General features: G+C 43.3%; 1 protein-coding gene across 1 annotated transcript in view; it reads right to left on the bottom strand.

Moving 5' to 3' along the window:
- Nucleotides 1-18,095, bottom strand: part of MCTP1 (multiple C2 and transmembrane domain containing 1) — a 259,309-nt gene that overhangs the window by 154,653 nt on the left and 86,561 nt on the right. The window contains exon 2 of the mRNA XM_061479092.1: nucleotides 8,861-8,975. Within this exon, the coding sequence (XP_061335076.1) occupies nucleotides 8,861-8,975 (115 nt within the window). The remainder of the gene's footprint in view (nucleotides 1-8,860; nucleotides 8,976-18,095) is intronic.

The raw sequence follows: 18,095 nt of genomic DNA, 5'->3' as shown, positions 1-18,095 counted from the left end.
ACACAATTCAACCTCAACTCCAAGAGCACTGACTATGGCTGACACTTGGAAAGAGGGTGAACCTGCAGGAAGGATGCAGCCAGAACTGGACAAATGCTGCTTTCACTTATGCCCAGCAGCCCCACCATGGGGACCAGCAGCGAGCAGCACAAGGCTGCCCTTAACAAGTATTGAAGCCAGAGTCATTGCTGCTGCTGGAAGGAGCAACTGTGGTGCTTGCTGCTGCCCCTCTACTGCGGTGGCACCAACAGCTCAGGAAATGGCCACCAAATGGATTTGGGAACTGGTCCAGCCGAGTACAGCGAGCATTTTGCAGTTAGATGGACCCCAAGTAGAGCTGTAAGACATGTACTTGTGCCTGAGACAGTCCTCATGAAACCACCACTTCCATGGTGAGTTGAAGAAAGACTACACATCTTTTCCTGCACATTTTGATTGCAAAAAATGTGGCTCTCTATAAACAAAAGAAAAAAGCAGGACAGAAAATTCAAACTAATCCCTTTCCTAAAATGCCACTTGGTACGATTTCATTCTTAGGTAAGTGAAACGCATTTTAATAAAAAATATTGGATGTGATTTTCTGTTTCTCTGTTCACTATTTCTGAGCCTTAGTAATATTTGAGTCTAACCAATCCAAGAGTATCTTAAAATAACCAATAATTGTAGCATGAAAAGCTCTGTCTTAAAGAGCAGCAGCAGAATTATAAGACAGACTTTCGGGGGGGGGGGGGGGGGTTGTTTTTACTTTGAATGTTTTTCACAAGACAAGCATATTGTAGAGGCGTGTGCTTACATCCACTGGGAAATGCAGTCGTTAGCCTTTGCTGAAATTGCAACACGCTCTTCTAAACGGATCATCCTCTGACCAGAGCTTCTTACACTATTTCATGCAGCCACAAGATGTCAGTACTCTTTACCTAAAATCCCTTTCAAAAAACTGTAGTGGTGTAAAGCAATGGTCTCGCCTGTGACAAGGTTATACGGTCATTCACTCTGGAAACGACTGGGGCAAAATTTCAACTGTGTAAAAATATTTATTCTGGCATAATTAACTTGCTTCATGGGTATTCCAGTACTACTTTTTAAGGCAAGGACCAGACATTTGAATTAATTCAATAGGATATGAAGAATACTTTGAACATGGACACCAACAAACCAATGACACTAATACAAGCCGTAACTCCCTGTAAGCAGTGATTTTCTCATGGTTCCTCATGGTTCTGTTGATGCACTTTAAGCATGATCTTTTATTGTGCAGACTTCACAAATCCCAAAAACCCTGGTGAAATTTGAGATCAATGTAAAATAATGTTGTGAATACATGCTCAGTGAATACCTTTGAATTCAGATGACAAACAATTTACTATTCTCTCTTTTTTTTTGGTGTAAATTTAGTAGTAGGGTGGCTCAACTGCTGGTTCTACTTACCACATTATAAAACCTCAGGGTTTTTATCTCTGTGCCATAAACGTTGAGAACCACTAAGAAGATAGATTCAACACATCTCTATTTTAAAGCTGAGAATTCATTAGGCCCACTGAGTCAAACGCTGCATTCCTTTCACAGACCTCTTACATTCTTTGAAGAGAGAGCATCAAATAAAAGTATATGTATAAAGAAAGGCATGACCACCCAGTTCCAACTCCCTGACACAGGCAGGGACACCTTCTATTAGACCAGGCTGCTCCAAGCCCCATCCAACCTGGCCTTGAACACTGCCAGGGATGGGGCAGCCACAGCTTCTCTGGGCAACCTGTGCCAGGGCCTCAGCACCCACACAGGGAAGAACTTCTGCCTAAGATCTCAGTCTCCTCTCTGTCAGGTTAAAGCCATTCCCCCTTGTCCTGTACCTACAGGCCCTTGTCCAAAGCCCCTCTCCAGCTTTCTTGTAGCCCCTTATAGCTTCCATAGGCGTTGAAGCTGCTCTAAGGTCTCCCCTTAAAGAGCCAGGCTGAACCAGCCCAGCTCTCTCAGCCTGTCTCCAGGGCAGAGCTGCTCCAGCCCTCGCAGCATCTCCATGGCCTCCTCTGGACTCACTCCAAAAGCTCCATGTCCCTCTTGTGTTGTTGCCCTAGAGCTGGACACAGGACTGTAGGGGAGTTCTCCCCAGAGTGCAGTAGAGGGGGAGAATTCCCTTCCTTGACCTGCTGCTCACGTTCTGAGGATGCAGCCCAGCACTTGAGGGGGTTCTGGGCTCAAGCTCACACTGAAGTTGGGTCAGGGGGTCTTGTCACCAAACACCCCTAGTCCTTCTCAGGGCTGCTCCTAACCCAGTCTCTGCCCAGCCGTTTGTGCTTGGGACTGCCTCAACCCAGGTGCAGGACCTTGCATCATCACAAGCTTAACAGCTTCCCTCAAAAACAGCCTCTGTGAGAGGCTGCTCTCTTGCTGAAGCACCACTATTACTTGTGTAAAGGCAATAAGGATTCTTGGCACAGGGTGGCAGCCTCTGTTTTCCTAGGATACATCATCCTAACAGATACCTACAGACGCCACTCAAGTCCAGAAGCATACAGTAACTGGACACCAAAATTTCCAAGACAAGTTTTAGAATCTTACACTAATTAACTGGGAGGAAATTTCTCAGTTGCGTTAGCAGAGTATGTCAAGTATAACATGTATCAGTTCTTAGCATTTTACGTATTTTACATTTGAAACTGCATTATGTAACATCTCATAATAAAGAACATAGAAGAATATGTCTGCTCTGTATAGTCTTTCATTCTGAAAAGTAAGGAATTACTTAGCATGAATTATTTTATAGTAATTTAACAAATAGGAATATTAATGCTCTTGTTGAAGAGCTGCCAAGCCTATCTTCTCATTGGTCTTCAGCAACCCCATAAACACCCCAAGTACACCACTAAAGCCTAAGGCTTTTCCATAAATAATCATACTTTCTGTCCTTCTGTCCGCCTATCAAAGAATTATCCGCCCAATTAACTTAAAACAATGCATTAATTAGCTTAAACTGTATAAAGATTTTCTGGAAAGCTAATATCCTAAGAATGAACATGCCAATTACAAATTCTCAGTGAGCACACAGATGTTATAGGCTGCAGAGTTCTTCTACTCAAAACTGAACAGGGAGTACAAACTTTTAATTATTCAGTGCCCATTAAAGAAATATTGTTTATAACAATCACAGCTTTTTATCTTTCTTCTGAAGACTAATTCCCACCACAAAAAAGACAGCTGCCATACTGTAGTTCAGTGTAGCCCATCGTAAGTATCTTTACCCAGTTTATTAAATACTCATTTAAGCAAATACTAATTTTGCTTGTGAAATAAAAATAAAGAAAAAAAAACACCAACCAAACATACTGGCATAGGACAGAACAAGCAAAACGTAAATGTGCAATGATCGGCCTAATTTCAAGAAAATATTTATATTTAATTTTTGGCATGGGTGAAGTCAAGTTTATTTAAACAGGATTCAAGCATGACATAGAAACGTTTTCCTGGTAGCTCAATTTATTATTCTAGTTAATATACTTTGATATAAAGAGACTTGCATCCCTTAATCAAAGGAAACATTGTTTGTTTTGTCCCTAAAACCTCATGACTTAAATGATAATCTTCCTGAAATTGTTTAAGCTGGACTTTCTATTCTCTTTTACTGAAAAGGTAAGAGGTATTTGATTGCCTTACAAACCAGGTTTCTCCAGGATGATGGCCTGGAAGTCCCAAGCCAAGCTGCTGCTACCAATGCTCTATCAATTTACCTGCATTAACAATAAATGGCTTCACGGGGATCCTGGATACCGGAGTAGCAGAGACCACTGGCCAACTGTGGTGGTATGCTCCCCCTGCCAACCTGGCCTTTATTTCCCATAACTCTGCTCAAGTGATAGTCATCAATGGCGGTGGTAATGGATGTGTCTGGCCATGACGGCTGTATACAGCTCAACGTAGATTCAGGGGAGATAAATAACAACACCTAAGCTGACCAACATGCACACCCCAACCATAGCGCTGGTCAAGGTTCAACTCAAGACAAGTTTCTGTAGTCAGTATGCAAATATGACTATGAATCAACTATCTCACTCCACAGCTGGTAGACAGCCCAGAGCCCATGGGGCTCTCCTGCGTGACAGCAGGCTGCAGTTCAGGGTTTCCCTTTGACTAGTGACAGCTCTCAATGCTACTCCTTGAGGCTGAGAGATTCCCTGCTGCATGAGACCCTAGTAAGTGATTAACAGCATGTTAAACTCTGAAGTCTTAGCTAAGTGATTGAAAGGATTGACTGTGCACATAAAACCCTTTAGACATAAACCATGGACCAAGCCTGGGACTAAGTGCGGATCTAGCTGTACCTAGACTCCACTCTGAGAAGATGTTTAGAACATGAGCGGGTACTTTCTGAACCTTGTGACTCAACAGGAGTGTCTCTGACAGTTTTGTAAATGCAGTAAATATTCGTGTGTACCTCACCACTGAACCTTGATAAACCATTGTCACATTTACTATCAAACTCTATCAAATTGCTATTTTACATAAACAAATAAACTGCTACTTCTCTCTTAAGAGTGAAATTGGTGTCCACCTACAACACCAACAGGTTTTTACTCTTGGCATAAATTCCCACTGCTTAGCAACATCACTCGACTGATGACAGAGGTATCTGCATTTGCCAGTAGCAGTGAGAGGCTCTATAGGTGACTTGACAGCCTACTAAACTCTCTTTTTCTACCTTATCATAACACTGTCAGGGTCCTCTTGCTTTATGTTCGTCACTTCATAGCTAGAGGCAGATGGCAATTCAAAGATTCAGTAAGATGTTTACAACTTGGGAAGACCCAGTGATCACCTACATTCATACAACAGTCCAGAGATGTATCCAGGTTACCCACATGCTTTTTCCCCTTTTATGAATATTTGTATCTTCTTTGAGAACAAAAGCTATTAAAAAGGAATGAAAGCTTAGTCCCCACAAATAACAGTGGTAAACAAGCACATACTGTAATCTGCAATGTTAGCAACTTCTTCCACATGTCTAGCAAAGGAAAAAAAAAATTACCTATGCAATACATTGTCCTGTGAAATTAAAGTGAATGATAAACACATTCTTATGATGCTTAAAGAATAAGTATCATACAAATTAAACTAAAAGGCAAATCATTTCAGATTCATTATTACATAAACGTATGCGCTGAATAACCAATACCATGGTGCATTTATCACAGAAGAGAAAAAGAAGAAACATCTTATTTTCTTTATTGTTCTTATACCAGAAATAGCCACATCTAAGTGATGGTAAAAATAAAACCCCAAAGATTAGAAGGTACAGAAAAAAAAAACATCCTCATCCCTAATGTTATTTCTAGGGTCTTCAAACAAATTTTGATTATTTTTTATACTTTTTGGAACTAATAAAAATGCAATCACAACTACAGTTTTATAATTTGGGAGAAAAAAGTTCCAAATGATACCTCTAGACTATGAAATTTACAAGAAAGAACTTGAGCAAGTTACAAAGCCAAGCCACGTGTGCTTTGGATAAAGTGTATGGGTTAATCAGCAGGCAATTAGCGTGATTCCCACTTTGAAAAGCCCTAAGGGACTGGAATAATAACACAATGGGAAACTTCACCTTGCACCCTGGAAGTATCTCCTGCCATTCTTACTGGACTAGTAGGAAAATTTTGACGTCCAACAGGAATTTCTTCTCACCTACAAAGGATTGCTCTCATGTAAAACCACCTCTTCCTTGCTTCTCAACTTCATGCCACATAACTCACACCAAAGCCTTCATACTGTGCTACTCCTATGAAAAGTGGGGCTCTTCTGCAGATGAAATGAAGCTCCTCACACTTCCTCATCAGCCAATATCTGTCTTGCACATATCTGCATATTTAGATCAAGATCACTGGGGGCTGAATTGTGCCCATGATTCAATTTCCTGTTTGGGACATGGCAACAAATAAATAAAAATATAAGCATACCAGAAGCTTTGTATCATTTGAGGAAAAACACAGCAAGTCCTTTGCATAAATCTGACCCTCTGTACAGTCCAGTAAGGGCCATTATATAGAAATACAATGGTTTGGTTTTCCCGGGTTGAAGTCAAATTCTGAACACAGTCAGTGCTGAAATCTTTTTTAGACAGAAGATAATCAGCTCCTAATTTTTGCAGTCACCAGACTTCACCGAAGGTGACACACCACTCCTAGTGACAGACTTGTACTCTCTTAGACAGAAGGTTCATTTTCCATCATTTTGATATTTCTTTTAGCTTTATAGCTTAACTTACACAGCAACATTTCTTCATCAAACTCTGTAAGATAAGAGTATCAATGACAGCAATCAGAAAAGGAATATTTCAGAGCAGAGAAGTGATTCAGAGCAGCCCTGCAGAGGACTTGGGGGTGATGGCCAATAAGAAGATGAACATGACCCAGCTTCAGTGTGTGTTCGCAGCACAGAAACGCTCCATGTGCTGGGCTGCATCCCCAGCAAAGTGACCAGCCGGTCGAGGGAGGTGATCCTGCTCCTCTGCTCTCATGAGAGCCCACTTAGAGTACTATGTGCAGTTCTGGTGTCCTCAACATAAGAAGGGGATGGAGCTGTTGGAGCAAATCCAGAGAAGGCCACAAGGATGATCCGGGGACTGGAGCACCTCCTGTATGAAGACAGTCTGAGAAAAATGGGGCTCGTCAGCCTGAAGAAGAGAAGGCTGCATGGAGACCTCATAGCAGCCTTCCAGTATCTGAAGGGGGGCTATAGGGATGCTGGAGAGGGACTCTTCATTAGGGACTGATGTGATAGGACAAGGGGTAACTAAGGGATTTAAACTTCAACAGGGAAAGTTTAGGTTAGATTTAAGGAAGTTCTTCCCTGTGACGGTGGTGAGGCACTGGAACAGGTTGCTCAAAGAAGTGATAAATGCTCCATCCCTGGCAGTATTCAAGGACAGGTTGGACAGAGATGGGGGCGATATGGTCTAGTGTGAGGTGTCCCTGCCCATGGCAGGGGGTTGGAACTAGATGATCTTAAGGTCCTTTCCAACCCAAACCATTCTGTGATTCTATGATTCTATATAAAATAGGACCATTAACCTCTCCTTTTGGCAAGACTCCAATTTCTTATTATAGTGACAGCTACCAAGAATATGACTATGGTAAACCAGCTACAAATCAATACAGAAGGCAAGCACCATTAGAAGTCAAGATACAGTATTCTGACTGAAAAACAGCTCATTTCTTACTCCTGATAGGAAGATAAGTTAATATTCCAAGTCAAACTGATTTTCATAACTATAAGAAGTGACTATACTGTCCATCATTTTGCCCTGTTTGATAACCTAAACACTGCAGGGCCTGTAGGGACAGAACAAGGGGAAATGGCTTTAACCTGACAGAGGGGAGATTCAGATGAGATCTTAGGAAGAAATTTTTCCCTGTGAGGGTGCTGAGGCCCTGGCACAGGTTGCCCAGAGAAGCTGTGGCTGCCCCATCCCTGGCAATGTTCAAGGCCAGGTTGGAAAGGGCTTGGAACAATCTGGTCTAGTGGAAGGAGTTCCTGCTCATGGCAGGGGATTGGAACTGGATGAGCTTTAAGGTCCCTTTCAACCCATGGCATTCTATGATTCTATGATCAGCAGGATGCAAATGATGGACTGACTTTCCTTCAGCTTCCTATGCAAATGGGAGAAGCTTTTTCCTCTGAAGTTCTCAAGAGGACAGTCAAGTACCACCACCATGTGAGGACTGTAAAAATGCATGGCATGACAGAAAGACACATGAGAAGAAAAATGCTCCATGTAGACCTGATATAAGCTGTTTTGTTGGACAACACAGCTCAGGCTTGTAAGGACCCCACAGGGAGCACCACTGGCTCAACCAGAGAGCAGAAGGAACCAAACCAACCGATTGAGCCTGTTGTGCAGTGGACTTGGGCTTACAGGGCCTTGCTCGGATGAACAAAGCTGTTGTAGCACATTAGATGCTAAATTATTAGACGCACTTTAGGCTAAATGTGCAACCCCATTTCCAGCTACTCCTCTCTGCTCATTCCTCCATGCTTTTCCACATGGCAAAAGGAAGCTATTCCCCATCACCATCAGCAATGAGTCAGAGCAGCTAGGACCCTGAATAAGATCTGGCTACCTTTTGGTGAGCAGAAAATATACAACGGGAAGAGAAACCACTGCACTGCTGCAGAGAGCAAAATAGTGGCAGCAAGAAAGGAAAGGAAAATTGGAAGTATTTTCCCCAGTCCACATTTTACATGGGGCAACTCTGATCTGTAGTTGCTGAAAATTAGAATGAAATCCAGTTTCCATTTTAATGAAAGCTATCCTCTCTCTGCATAAAATAAAACTAAAACTCCAGTAGTCTCTTTTCAATCTTAGGCATATTTACTCAGATACAGACAAAAAGTGAGGCCTACCTAACAAGCAAATAACTTTAAATAAAAATAATAAATACCCTTAAAATACCTTTAAAATAAACATCCTGTAAATGTTTTTTACAAAGTGTGATTGTTGGTCCACTTATCTACTTAATTTCACATGAATTCCAGAGTAACAAGCATACCAAACTCCTATATATATTTTCAGCATCTTATCCTCACTATTTCTGCGATAAGGAAGCTGAGCATTTAAAAACTAGTTCATCCCCAGTTGTTCTTAAAAATCATTAAATGTATTTTTGACTCAGATAAAACTTATTATAATCCTTCTGAAACACCTTCACAGAAGCTAACATTCTTGCCCATTGTCATTTAAAATACATAGCTTTAAGCAGAGCTTAATGAAAATACTTACAATCTTAATTGTAACTTTAATATCCTCATATAAATTTGCCCAATGGACATATGACTTCTCAAACATTAAGGAAGCGTTTACCAGCACACTTACCTCCACGGTCCCGTGCTGCTAGATTCTGTCCTCTCCTTAGAGTAATGTCCAATTGGTACATTCCGGGATCCCCTGAGGGAAAATCTGCATTACTCGTTCCAACCAAATTTGTTCTCTAGAGGAGAAAAAATAAAAATGCAATAGCTAATGTTACTACAAGTTTCATGTAAGGTGTATTTTTCATTGGTACCACCATCCTGTTGAACTGAGGACGGTGAATGGTATCCCATTCCCCCACCTCAGAGCTAATACAACACCAAGGAACCTGCTCCTGTCATCAGTATCACAATTCCTCAGGATTCTCTTTTCTTAAAAAAAAAAATATCCCAAAACAAAAACAAACTGGTTGACATTTCAGTGGTTAAATTTATTATTTAAAAAAGGTGGTTGAAAAATAATTCTTTGATACCTGTATTTATTATGGCAACCTCCACTTTAATTACATTCACATACTTTCCAGGCCCACTAGAGTAGGATAAGTAAGATAAAACAGAGCTTGACCTTGCAGTACTAATTGGAATGGTCACTACCGGTACCCCCAAACTCTGTATTTATTCAACAGTATTAACCTCAGCACTGAATAAAGCTAAAAGAGTTAAGAATTTTGTCAGCTAATGCAGTACTTCGCAAGATGTGAAAGCTTTTTCCAGTTATGGGGGAAACCAGGGAGCGTGGGGAGAATCATTAAAGATATTAAATGAAGCTGTAGGCCTTCATTTTTAGTTTGCATGTATGCCAGGGCAAAGATAAGATTCTTAGAGTAGTTATTTATATAAACTGTATCTTAATTTTTATTTTTTTTTTTTAAAGGAAGTATGACTGCGTCCCAGAATACAAGGAACTCTTTGGCCTGCATAAATAGTAACCACATTTCTATACCAAATGACAAAAGAGAGAAATCATATTTCTTAGTATGTATAAATTTTTGCAAAATATTTTCTAACACATCTCTCTGTAAGTAGCCACTAATTACAGAGCATGCTTGGAACATCACATTTAAATTTAAGACTAGAACAACTATATCTATTATACATTCACAGTGCATACAGGAGCTATTATGCTCCTGTATTATGTATATAATACATTAATGTATTATACACACTGAGCACCACGGTTACACATTCTCATTCTAAGAACTAAATCTTTTATGACCAGTGTTATTAATATTTTATTATCTGATTATGGGTCCTCTGCAAGAAAAGAAGCATGACAGAAACAGTCAGAGACCACGTGTGTACTAACAGCTATATCAATTCAAGAAGAAACTCTTGTTTCTCTTCCGACTATGCCTCTTTGCTTTTTAAGGTAATAATAAATCTAACTCATGAAGGAAGCACAAAATAAAGTTATTTTAACCTATGTTTGATTCTTGTTATTCCAGAGTTACCACTTTGAGCACATTAATTTTTGCTGCAACACATACTATGCTGGCCAAACTATATAGTGACATGCTCACCCCTTCTACAGCAATAAAATTCATAGAATCATAGACTGCTTGGGATTGAAAGAGACCTTAAAGCTTATCTAGTTCCAACCTCCCTGACAACAGGCAGGGACACGCACCAGTAAAAGCAAAGAACTTTAATGTGGAGCTTGTGTTGCACCTCGGGAGGAAAGAGAGAGGGGATGCCATGAGGAAGAATCAGGGAGGAGGTTATAAATTTTGGGAGACATCATGTTTTTTTTGTGTCTGCAAGCTCTTGTAGAAGGGTAAGAAAGGCAAAGGAAATTTTGGTGTTTATTATCTACTTCGGAACACAAGTTTCCTCTTTCACAATACCCTGATGAATGCTGGGGCTGAGGATGAGGCCAAGGTTTCAGCCAGTATGCAACATCTTCCTTGTTTCTAGCTGGACTAGATACTAAACATTGCAGAGGTGGGGTGGAAATTCACTATTGTCAATCTTGCAGTCAGTGCATTGAAAAAAGAAAATGGAAATAAAAGATGTGGTGAGTGAGGCATTAGTCGTTTAAAAGAAGGTGATGGGTGCCTCCTGCAAGACTCTTGCAAGGAGTCTTGATAGTTTCAGGCATGCCACAATGACAAAATTAGAGGTGAATGTTAGGAGATTTCAAGAGCAATGCAAAATGAAAGCTCATCCAAACATTTTCTCTGAAGTGCACTAGTTTTGAACTTCCCTGTGAAGGTAGTGAGGCCCTGGCACAGGTTGCCCAAAGAAGCTGTGGCTGCCCCATCCCTAGCTGTGTTCAAGGCCAGGTTGGAAAGGGCTTGGAGCAGCCTTGTCTTCTGGAAGGTGTCCCTGACCCTGGCAGGGGGCTGGAACTGGATGAGCTCTAAGGTCCCTTCCAACCCAAACCATTCTATGATTCTATGATTCTATATTTTGGGTTTATTTCTCAGTATCCTACTCTGATTAATCAGTAACAAATTAAAACTAATTTTCCCAAGTCAAGCCTGTTTTGCCCACGATGATAATTGGTGCATAATCTCTCCCTGTTCTTATTTCAATGCTCAAGACTTTCATTCTGTCTTCTCTGTGTCCAGCTGAGGAGAGCAGAGACAGTGTAGCTCTGGTGGGCACCAGGCACCCAGGCAGGGTCAGCCCACCATAGTGAGTAATGCACACCAGTAAAGCTGCACACCAGTAATAAAGGAAAAAGATATCCCACCTTTTGTACATCCAACACTTCCACCATATGAAGGGCTAGAACCTAGTTTCACCTCAGCATGCAAACAAAATGACAGCACTTTCAAACTTACAGAGTGCCTAAAATCACTGCTATTTCCTCATCATATCATTTTACACAGTTTGCTAAAATATACTACAAAACAAAAGGACAGTGAACCTGATCCTGGTAACTAGGCATTACCAAAGGCAGGGGTAAATCTGTTTAAGTCATACTAGCAATTTACAGCTGGAAGATGAGAATCAGTAACATCATTTGTGCTATCTTCTTACAAAACACATTACGAAGTTTCAGTCTAAGTCATTAACTTCTCCCAGAATGAGACCCTGAAGATTACGACCAGTAACCATCTATCTTTTATACCACCATGAATACCAGCATTCTCCCTCAGAGCTATTAATACTCCTAACAATTAATCAGCTAAACCAACCCAAAAAAAATCAATGGCTTTGCTGCCCTCCTACAGCTTATACAGCACACACTAGAATGACTTTGTGCCAGCAATTCAAGGGATCTAAGAGATTTAAGGACATCTCTGCTGCAGACAACTAACACCACTTCAGGGGAAGAGATCTTAATAATACAGTCTGTTTAACGCCAAAATCTAGTCAGCATTTTAAGAAAAAAATCTAGACCTGTAACACACTCCCTGTTCCAAAAAGGAAAAACAAATCCGTAAGTTTTGTGGTGCAGCTAAAAAAATGCTACAAACCTAACATTTTCCTATGCTTAAAAGTATATTTTGGAAATGTCTATGAAGTAGATTGAAGTAATACTCTCATATGAATCATTTAAGCAACACGTTATGGCTCTGTTGATTTCCATTTCAATATTATGCCAGAAGATACAGATTAAGACAAGAAAAAAAGCTTTTATTTTTTCCAGCAGAAAACAAAGGCATCAGTATCAACACTTCCTTTGGTAGATAAAGGGAAAGAGAAATGTGACACAAGTCATGTAAAAAGAGTGACAAGGAAAGCTAGAGATGTGACCATACTGACTGTCTGTGTGCTGGGGTAACTGTAAGGAAATGGGGTGGTGAAATAACCAGCATTCTTTTTGTAGTCACATAGAACACACAAAATCAAATCAATGTGTCCTACTGTCCTGGGTTCAGCAGTAGCAGTCATGTTTTTCCTTTGTGTTAATTGGTGCAGTGCTGTGTTTTGACTTCTAGCTTGAGAACAGTGTTGGTGAAGCCGATGTTTTCGGTTGTTGCTAAGTGATGTTTACCCTGACCAAGGACTCTGTGAGGCTCATGCTCTGCCAGGGAGGAGGGGAAGCTGTGAGGAAGCAGAGACGGGGCGCCTGACCCGGGCTAGCTGGGGAGGTATTCCATACCACAGCACGTCATGCCCGGGGTGGGGGGGTAACTGGGAGTTACCCGGAAGGACAGGGGCTTCCAGGTGGAACTCGCTTTCTTGGCCGGTGGTATCGTATTCTCTTCCCTTGTTATTTTCCCTTATCATTGTTTTAGCTGATAGTAGCGGTGGTGATTTGTTGCTGGACTGTTCTTGTCTCAACCCGTAGGAGTTGCACTCTCTCGATCCTCCTCCCCGTTCCTCCGGGAGCGGGGAAGGGGAGAGCCCCGGTGCGGGGGGGGGGGAAGACGGACACGGACCTTGATTGTTGTCAGCTCGGCACCACTCACTGGGGGTGAGTGAACGAGTTACCTGACTGGGTTTAAACCACGACAGTTCTTTTTGGCGCCCAACGTGGGGCACGAGGGGTTGAGATAAGAACAGATCTGACTGGATTGATAGTCACTCGTCACAATGCTGATTTATTGGCTCTCAAGGTTGTTCCTCTTGATCTCACAGTTTCAGTATATTGTATCTTACTTCCATCCGGTATTTGCTGTATTAGTGTTTTTCAAGTGTGGGGCTTGGGCTAAGGTTTTTATCCCATTGTACTTTATGGTAATGACTTGTAATACAATAGAATCATTGATCATGAAACTGATCTGGTTTATGTTCCCAGTGTGGTCACCACCTTTATACTTTGGGAGGTATATGATGGAGGTGCTTAGCAATTACACATCTTTTTTCTCCTCCGCAGGTGCTCAACCTGTGAAGGAGACATCCTTTTACCCTCCTAGTCATCCCCCCAGACCATTTACATTTGAGAGTTTTGAATTTTTTGAATGGCCTTTTAATGCTGTTGAGACTTGTTTGCTGATGGTGATGGGAATCACCATGCTAGCACGCATACAGAGTGTGTTTTGCCCACTACTGATTTCAAGAGTTAAGCAGATTCAGGTTTGGGTCTTGTCTGGGGTCAAACGACGATGTAGGAGGACCGAGAGATTTTCCCTGAGGCTGGACAGCCATGAGTGGCAGGGTGTGTGGGATAGTATGGGCAAGTATCTAGGTCAGTGGGCCCCTCCAGTACTTTGGAATTTCACTACCAAACAACTGCAAAATCCAGAAGAATTAGTAAAACACTTAAATGAGGTGTGTGGTCATTCTGGCCATACCAGAGATGGACAAATCATGGCAACGTGCTGGGACTTGGCCTATGCTTACAGGGCCTTGTTCAACACTATCCAGCACCTTCAAAAGGAAAAGAATGTCAGCGGATCTGAGGGCAAAGCGACAGTCGCTACTCAAACTTTGGCTGCAATGAACAGCACAGCTACCCCAGCGGCAAGTACAGCAGCTGCTCAAACTTCAACTGCAACAGACAGCGTGGTTACCCCAGCTACAAACACAACAGCTACACCACCCCCAGCAACAAGTACAGTCGCTACTCAAACCACAGTGATAATCACTGCAGCCAAACCAGAGGACCAATTCGTACCAATATCAGTTGCCCCTGTATGCAAGAGAACAAGCAAAAAGGAGGCAAAAAGGGTGAAGCGAGATGAAGAACCAATGAATTCACCACCCGGTCCAGAATCTGATCAGGAGTCATCATCACATGACGAAGAAGAAGAAGAAGAGGTAACTTCTCGACCTCGGACCTCAACCGAGCTGCGGAATATGCGAAAAGATTTTACCCGTCAACCAGGGGAGCACATCATCACCTGGTTACTCCGATGCTGGGACAATGGGGCCGATGGTCACGAACTAGAAGGTACAGAAGCCAAGCAGCTGGGATCACTTGCTAGAGAAGGGGGAATTGACAAAGCAATTGCAAGAGAGAAAAAGTCCCTCAGCCTCTGGAGGCGGCTCTTGGCAGCTGTGAAAGAAAGGTTTCCGTACAAGGACGATGTTACGAGTCGTTCGGCCAAGTGGACTACTATAGACAAAGGCATCCAGTCTCTGAGGGAATCGGCCATCGTAGAGATGCTCTATCACATCAAGCCGAATAACGGGGATACACCTATAGATCCAGATGAAGTTGAATGTACACGACCCATGTGGCGAAAACTTACACGGAATGCACCGTCATCATAAGCCCATTCATTGGCAACAGTAACCTGGAATGACATAGTACCACTAACAGTGGATGAAACGGTTCATAAACTCCGAGAGTTCGAAGACAATCTCACCCCTTCCATCATCTCAGCTGTGAAAAAACTGTCCCAGGACCTCGAACAATTGAGGGACAATCTATCTGATTTATCCAGCTCCTCACGTGTACCAACACACGTCTCAGCTATTAATAAAAGGCATCCTATTGTTCAAGAGAGGAGATACAGGAGGTATACGCCACGGGGTACCCTATGGTTTTACCTGCTGGATCACGGAGAAGACATGACAAAGTGGGATGGAAAACCTACTTCAGCTTTGGAGGAATGGGTGAGTGAACTGAAGAGGGGAGCAAGGGCCAAGACTGATCGTCCCATGAGAGCTACGGCTTCAGTCTCTGGTGATCAGTTTCCCAGATGGAGTGGACGAGCTGATTTTACTCCAGCTCCTGTGATAATGAAGAATAATCCCTTTCAACACGACTTAAGTGTCCAATGCTGTGACGACCATTAGAGGGGCCCTGCCTCCAGCCAGGTGGAGGTAGGGGACAATCGGATTTACTGGACTGTGTGGATCAGATGGCCTGGCACATCAGTCCCACAGAAGTATAAGGCTCAAGTAGATACCGGTGCACAGTGTACCCTGATGCCATCAAGCTGTCAAGGGGTGGAACCCATCTATATTTCTGGAGTAACAGGAGGATCCCAAGAGTTGACTGTGCTGGAGGCTGAAATCAGCCTGACTGGGAGGGAATGGCAAAAGCACCCTATTGTGACTGGTCCAGAGGCTCCATGCACCCTCGGCATAGACTACCTCAAGAGAGGGTACTTCAAAGACCCAAAAGGGTACCGGTGGGCTTTTGGTATTGCTGCTTTGGAGACTGAGGAAATTGAGCAGCTGTCCACCTTGCCTGGTCTCTCAGAAGATCCCTCTGCTGTGGGGTTGCTGAAAGTTGAAGAACAACAAGTGCCAATTGCGACCACAACAGTGCACCGGCGGCAATATCGCACCAACTGAGACTCCCTGATTCCCATCCATCAGCTGATCCATAGACTGGAGAGTCAGGGAGTGATCAGCAGGACCCACTCGCCCTTTAATAGCCCCATATGGCCAGTGCGAAAGTCTAACGGAGAATGGAGACTAACAGTAGACTATCGTGGCCTGAATGAAGTCACACCACCATTGAGTGCTGCCGTACCGGACATGCTAGAACTTCAGTATGAACTAGAGTCAAAGGCAGCCAAGTGGTATGCCACGATTTATATTGCCAATGCATTTTTCTCCATTCCTTTGGCAGCAGAGTGCAGGCCACAGTTTGCTTTTACTTGGAGGGGTGTCCAGCTCACTTGGAACCGACTGCCCCAGGGGTGGAAACACAGCCCTACCATTTGCCATGGACTGATCCAGACTGCACTGGAACAGGGGCAAACTCCAGAACACCTGCAATACATTGATGACATTATTGTGTGGGGCGATACAGCGGAAGAAGTCTTTGAGAAAGGGAGGAAAATAATCCAAATCCTGCTGAAAGCCGGTTTTGCCATAAAACGGAGTAAGGTCAAGGGACCTGCACAGGAGATTCAATTTTGGGGAATAAAATGGCAAGATGGACGTAGACAGATCCCCACAGATGTGATCAACAAGATAACAGCAATGTCTCCACCAACTAATAAGAAAGAAACGCAAGCTTTCTTGGGTGCTGTGGGGTTCTGGAGAATGCACATCCCAAATTACAGTTCTATTGTAAGCGTCTCTATCCTGTGACCCGGAAGAAGAATGATTTTAAATGGGGCCCTGAGCAGCAACAAGCCTTTGAGCAAATTAAACGCGAGATAGTTCATGCAGTAGCCCTTGGACCAGTCCGGACCGGACCAGATGTAAAAAATGTACTGCACACTGCAGCTGGGGAGAACGGTCCTACCTGGAGCCTCTGGCAGAAAGCTAGAGGGGAGACTCGAGGTCGACCCCTCGGCTTTTGGAGTCGGGGATACAAAGGATCTGAGGTCAGCTATACCCCAACTGAGAAAGAGATACTGGCAGCCTATGAAGGGGTTCGAGCTGCTTCAGAAGTGATTGGCACTGAAGCACAGCTCCTCCTGGCACCCCGGCCGCCCGTGCTGGGCTGGATGTTCAAAGGCAGGGTCTCCTCTACACATCATGCAACTGATGCTACATGGAGTAAATGGGCTGCACTAATTACACAATGAACTCGAATAGGAAATCCCAGTCGTCCAGGCATTCTAGAAGTCATCATGGACTGGCCAGAGGGCAAAGATTTTGGAATGTCACGACAGAAGGAGGTGGTGCGTGCTGAAGAGGCCCCACCATATAATAAACTGTCAGAAAGTGAAAAGCAGTATGCCTTGTTTACTGATGGCTCTTGCCGTATTGTGGGAAAGCATCGGAGATGGAAGGCAGCTGTATGGAGTCCTGGACGACAAGTTGCAGAAACTGCTGACGGAGAGGGTGAATCGAGTCAATTTGCCGAGGTGAAAGCCATCCAGCTGGCCCTGGACATTGCTGAACGAGAAAAGTGGCCAGTACTTTATCTCTATACTGACTCATGGATGGTGGCAAATGCCCTGTGGGGGTGGTTGAAGCAATGGAAGCAGAGCAACTGGCAACGCAGAGGTAAACCCATCTGGGCTGCTGCACTGTGGAAAGATATTGCTGCCAGGGTGCAGAACCTGGCGGTGAAGGTATGTCATGTAGATGCCCATGTACCCAAGAGTCGGGCCACTGAGGAACACCAGAACAACCAACAAGTGGATAAAGCGGCTAAGATTGAAGTGGCTCAGATGGACTTAGATTGGCAACATAAAGGTGAATTATTTTTGGCCCGGTGGGCCCATGACACTTCAGGCCATCAGGGCAGAGATGCAACATATAGATGGGCCCGTGACCGAGGGGTGGACTTAACAATGGACACTATTGCCCAGGTTATTCATGAGTGTGAAACATGTGCTGCGATTAAACAAGCCAAGCGATTAAAGCCTCTTTGTATGGAGGACGATGGTTGAAGTATAAATATGGGGAGGCCTGGCAGATTGACTATATCACACTGCCACCAACCCGCCAAAGCAAGCGCCATGTGCTTACCATGGTGGAAGCAACCACCGGGTGGCTGGAAACATATGCTGTGCCCCATGCCACTGCCCAGAACACTATCCTGG

Source organism: Pezoporus flaviventris, unplaced genomic scaffold (genome assembly GCF_033815535.1).
Source record: "Pezoporus flaviventris isolate CSIRO_AGI_PZ_B2104156 unplaced genomic scaffold, CSIRO_AGI_Pfla_v1 ptg000141l, whole genome shotgun sequence".
In the NCBI taxonomy this organism is placed as follows: domain Eukaryota; kingdom Metazoa; phylum Chordata; class Aves; order Psittaciformes; family Psittacidae; genus Pezoporus; species Pezoporus flaviventris.
Note: the sequence above shows the minus strand (reverse complement) of the source record. Positions and strands in the feature narration are given on the sequence as shown.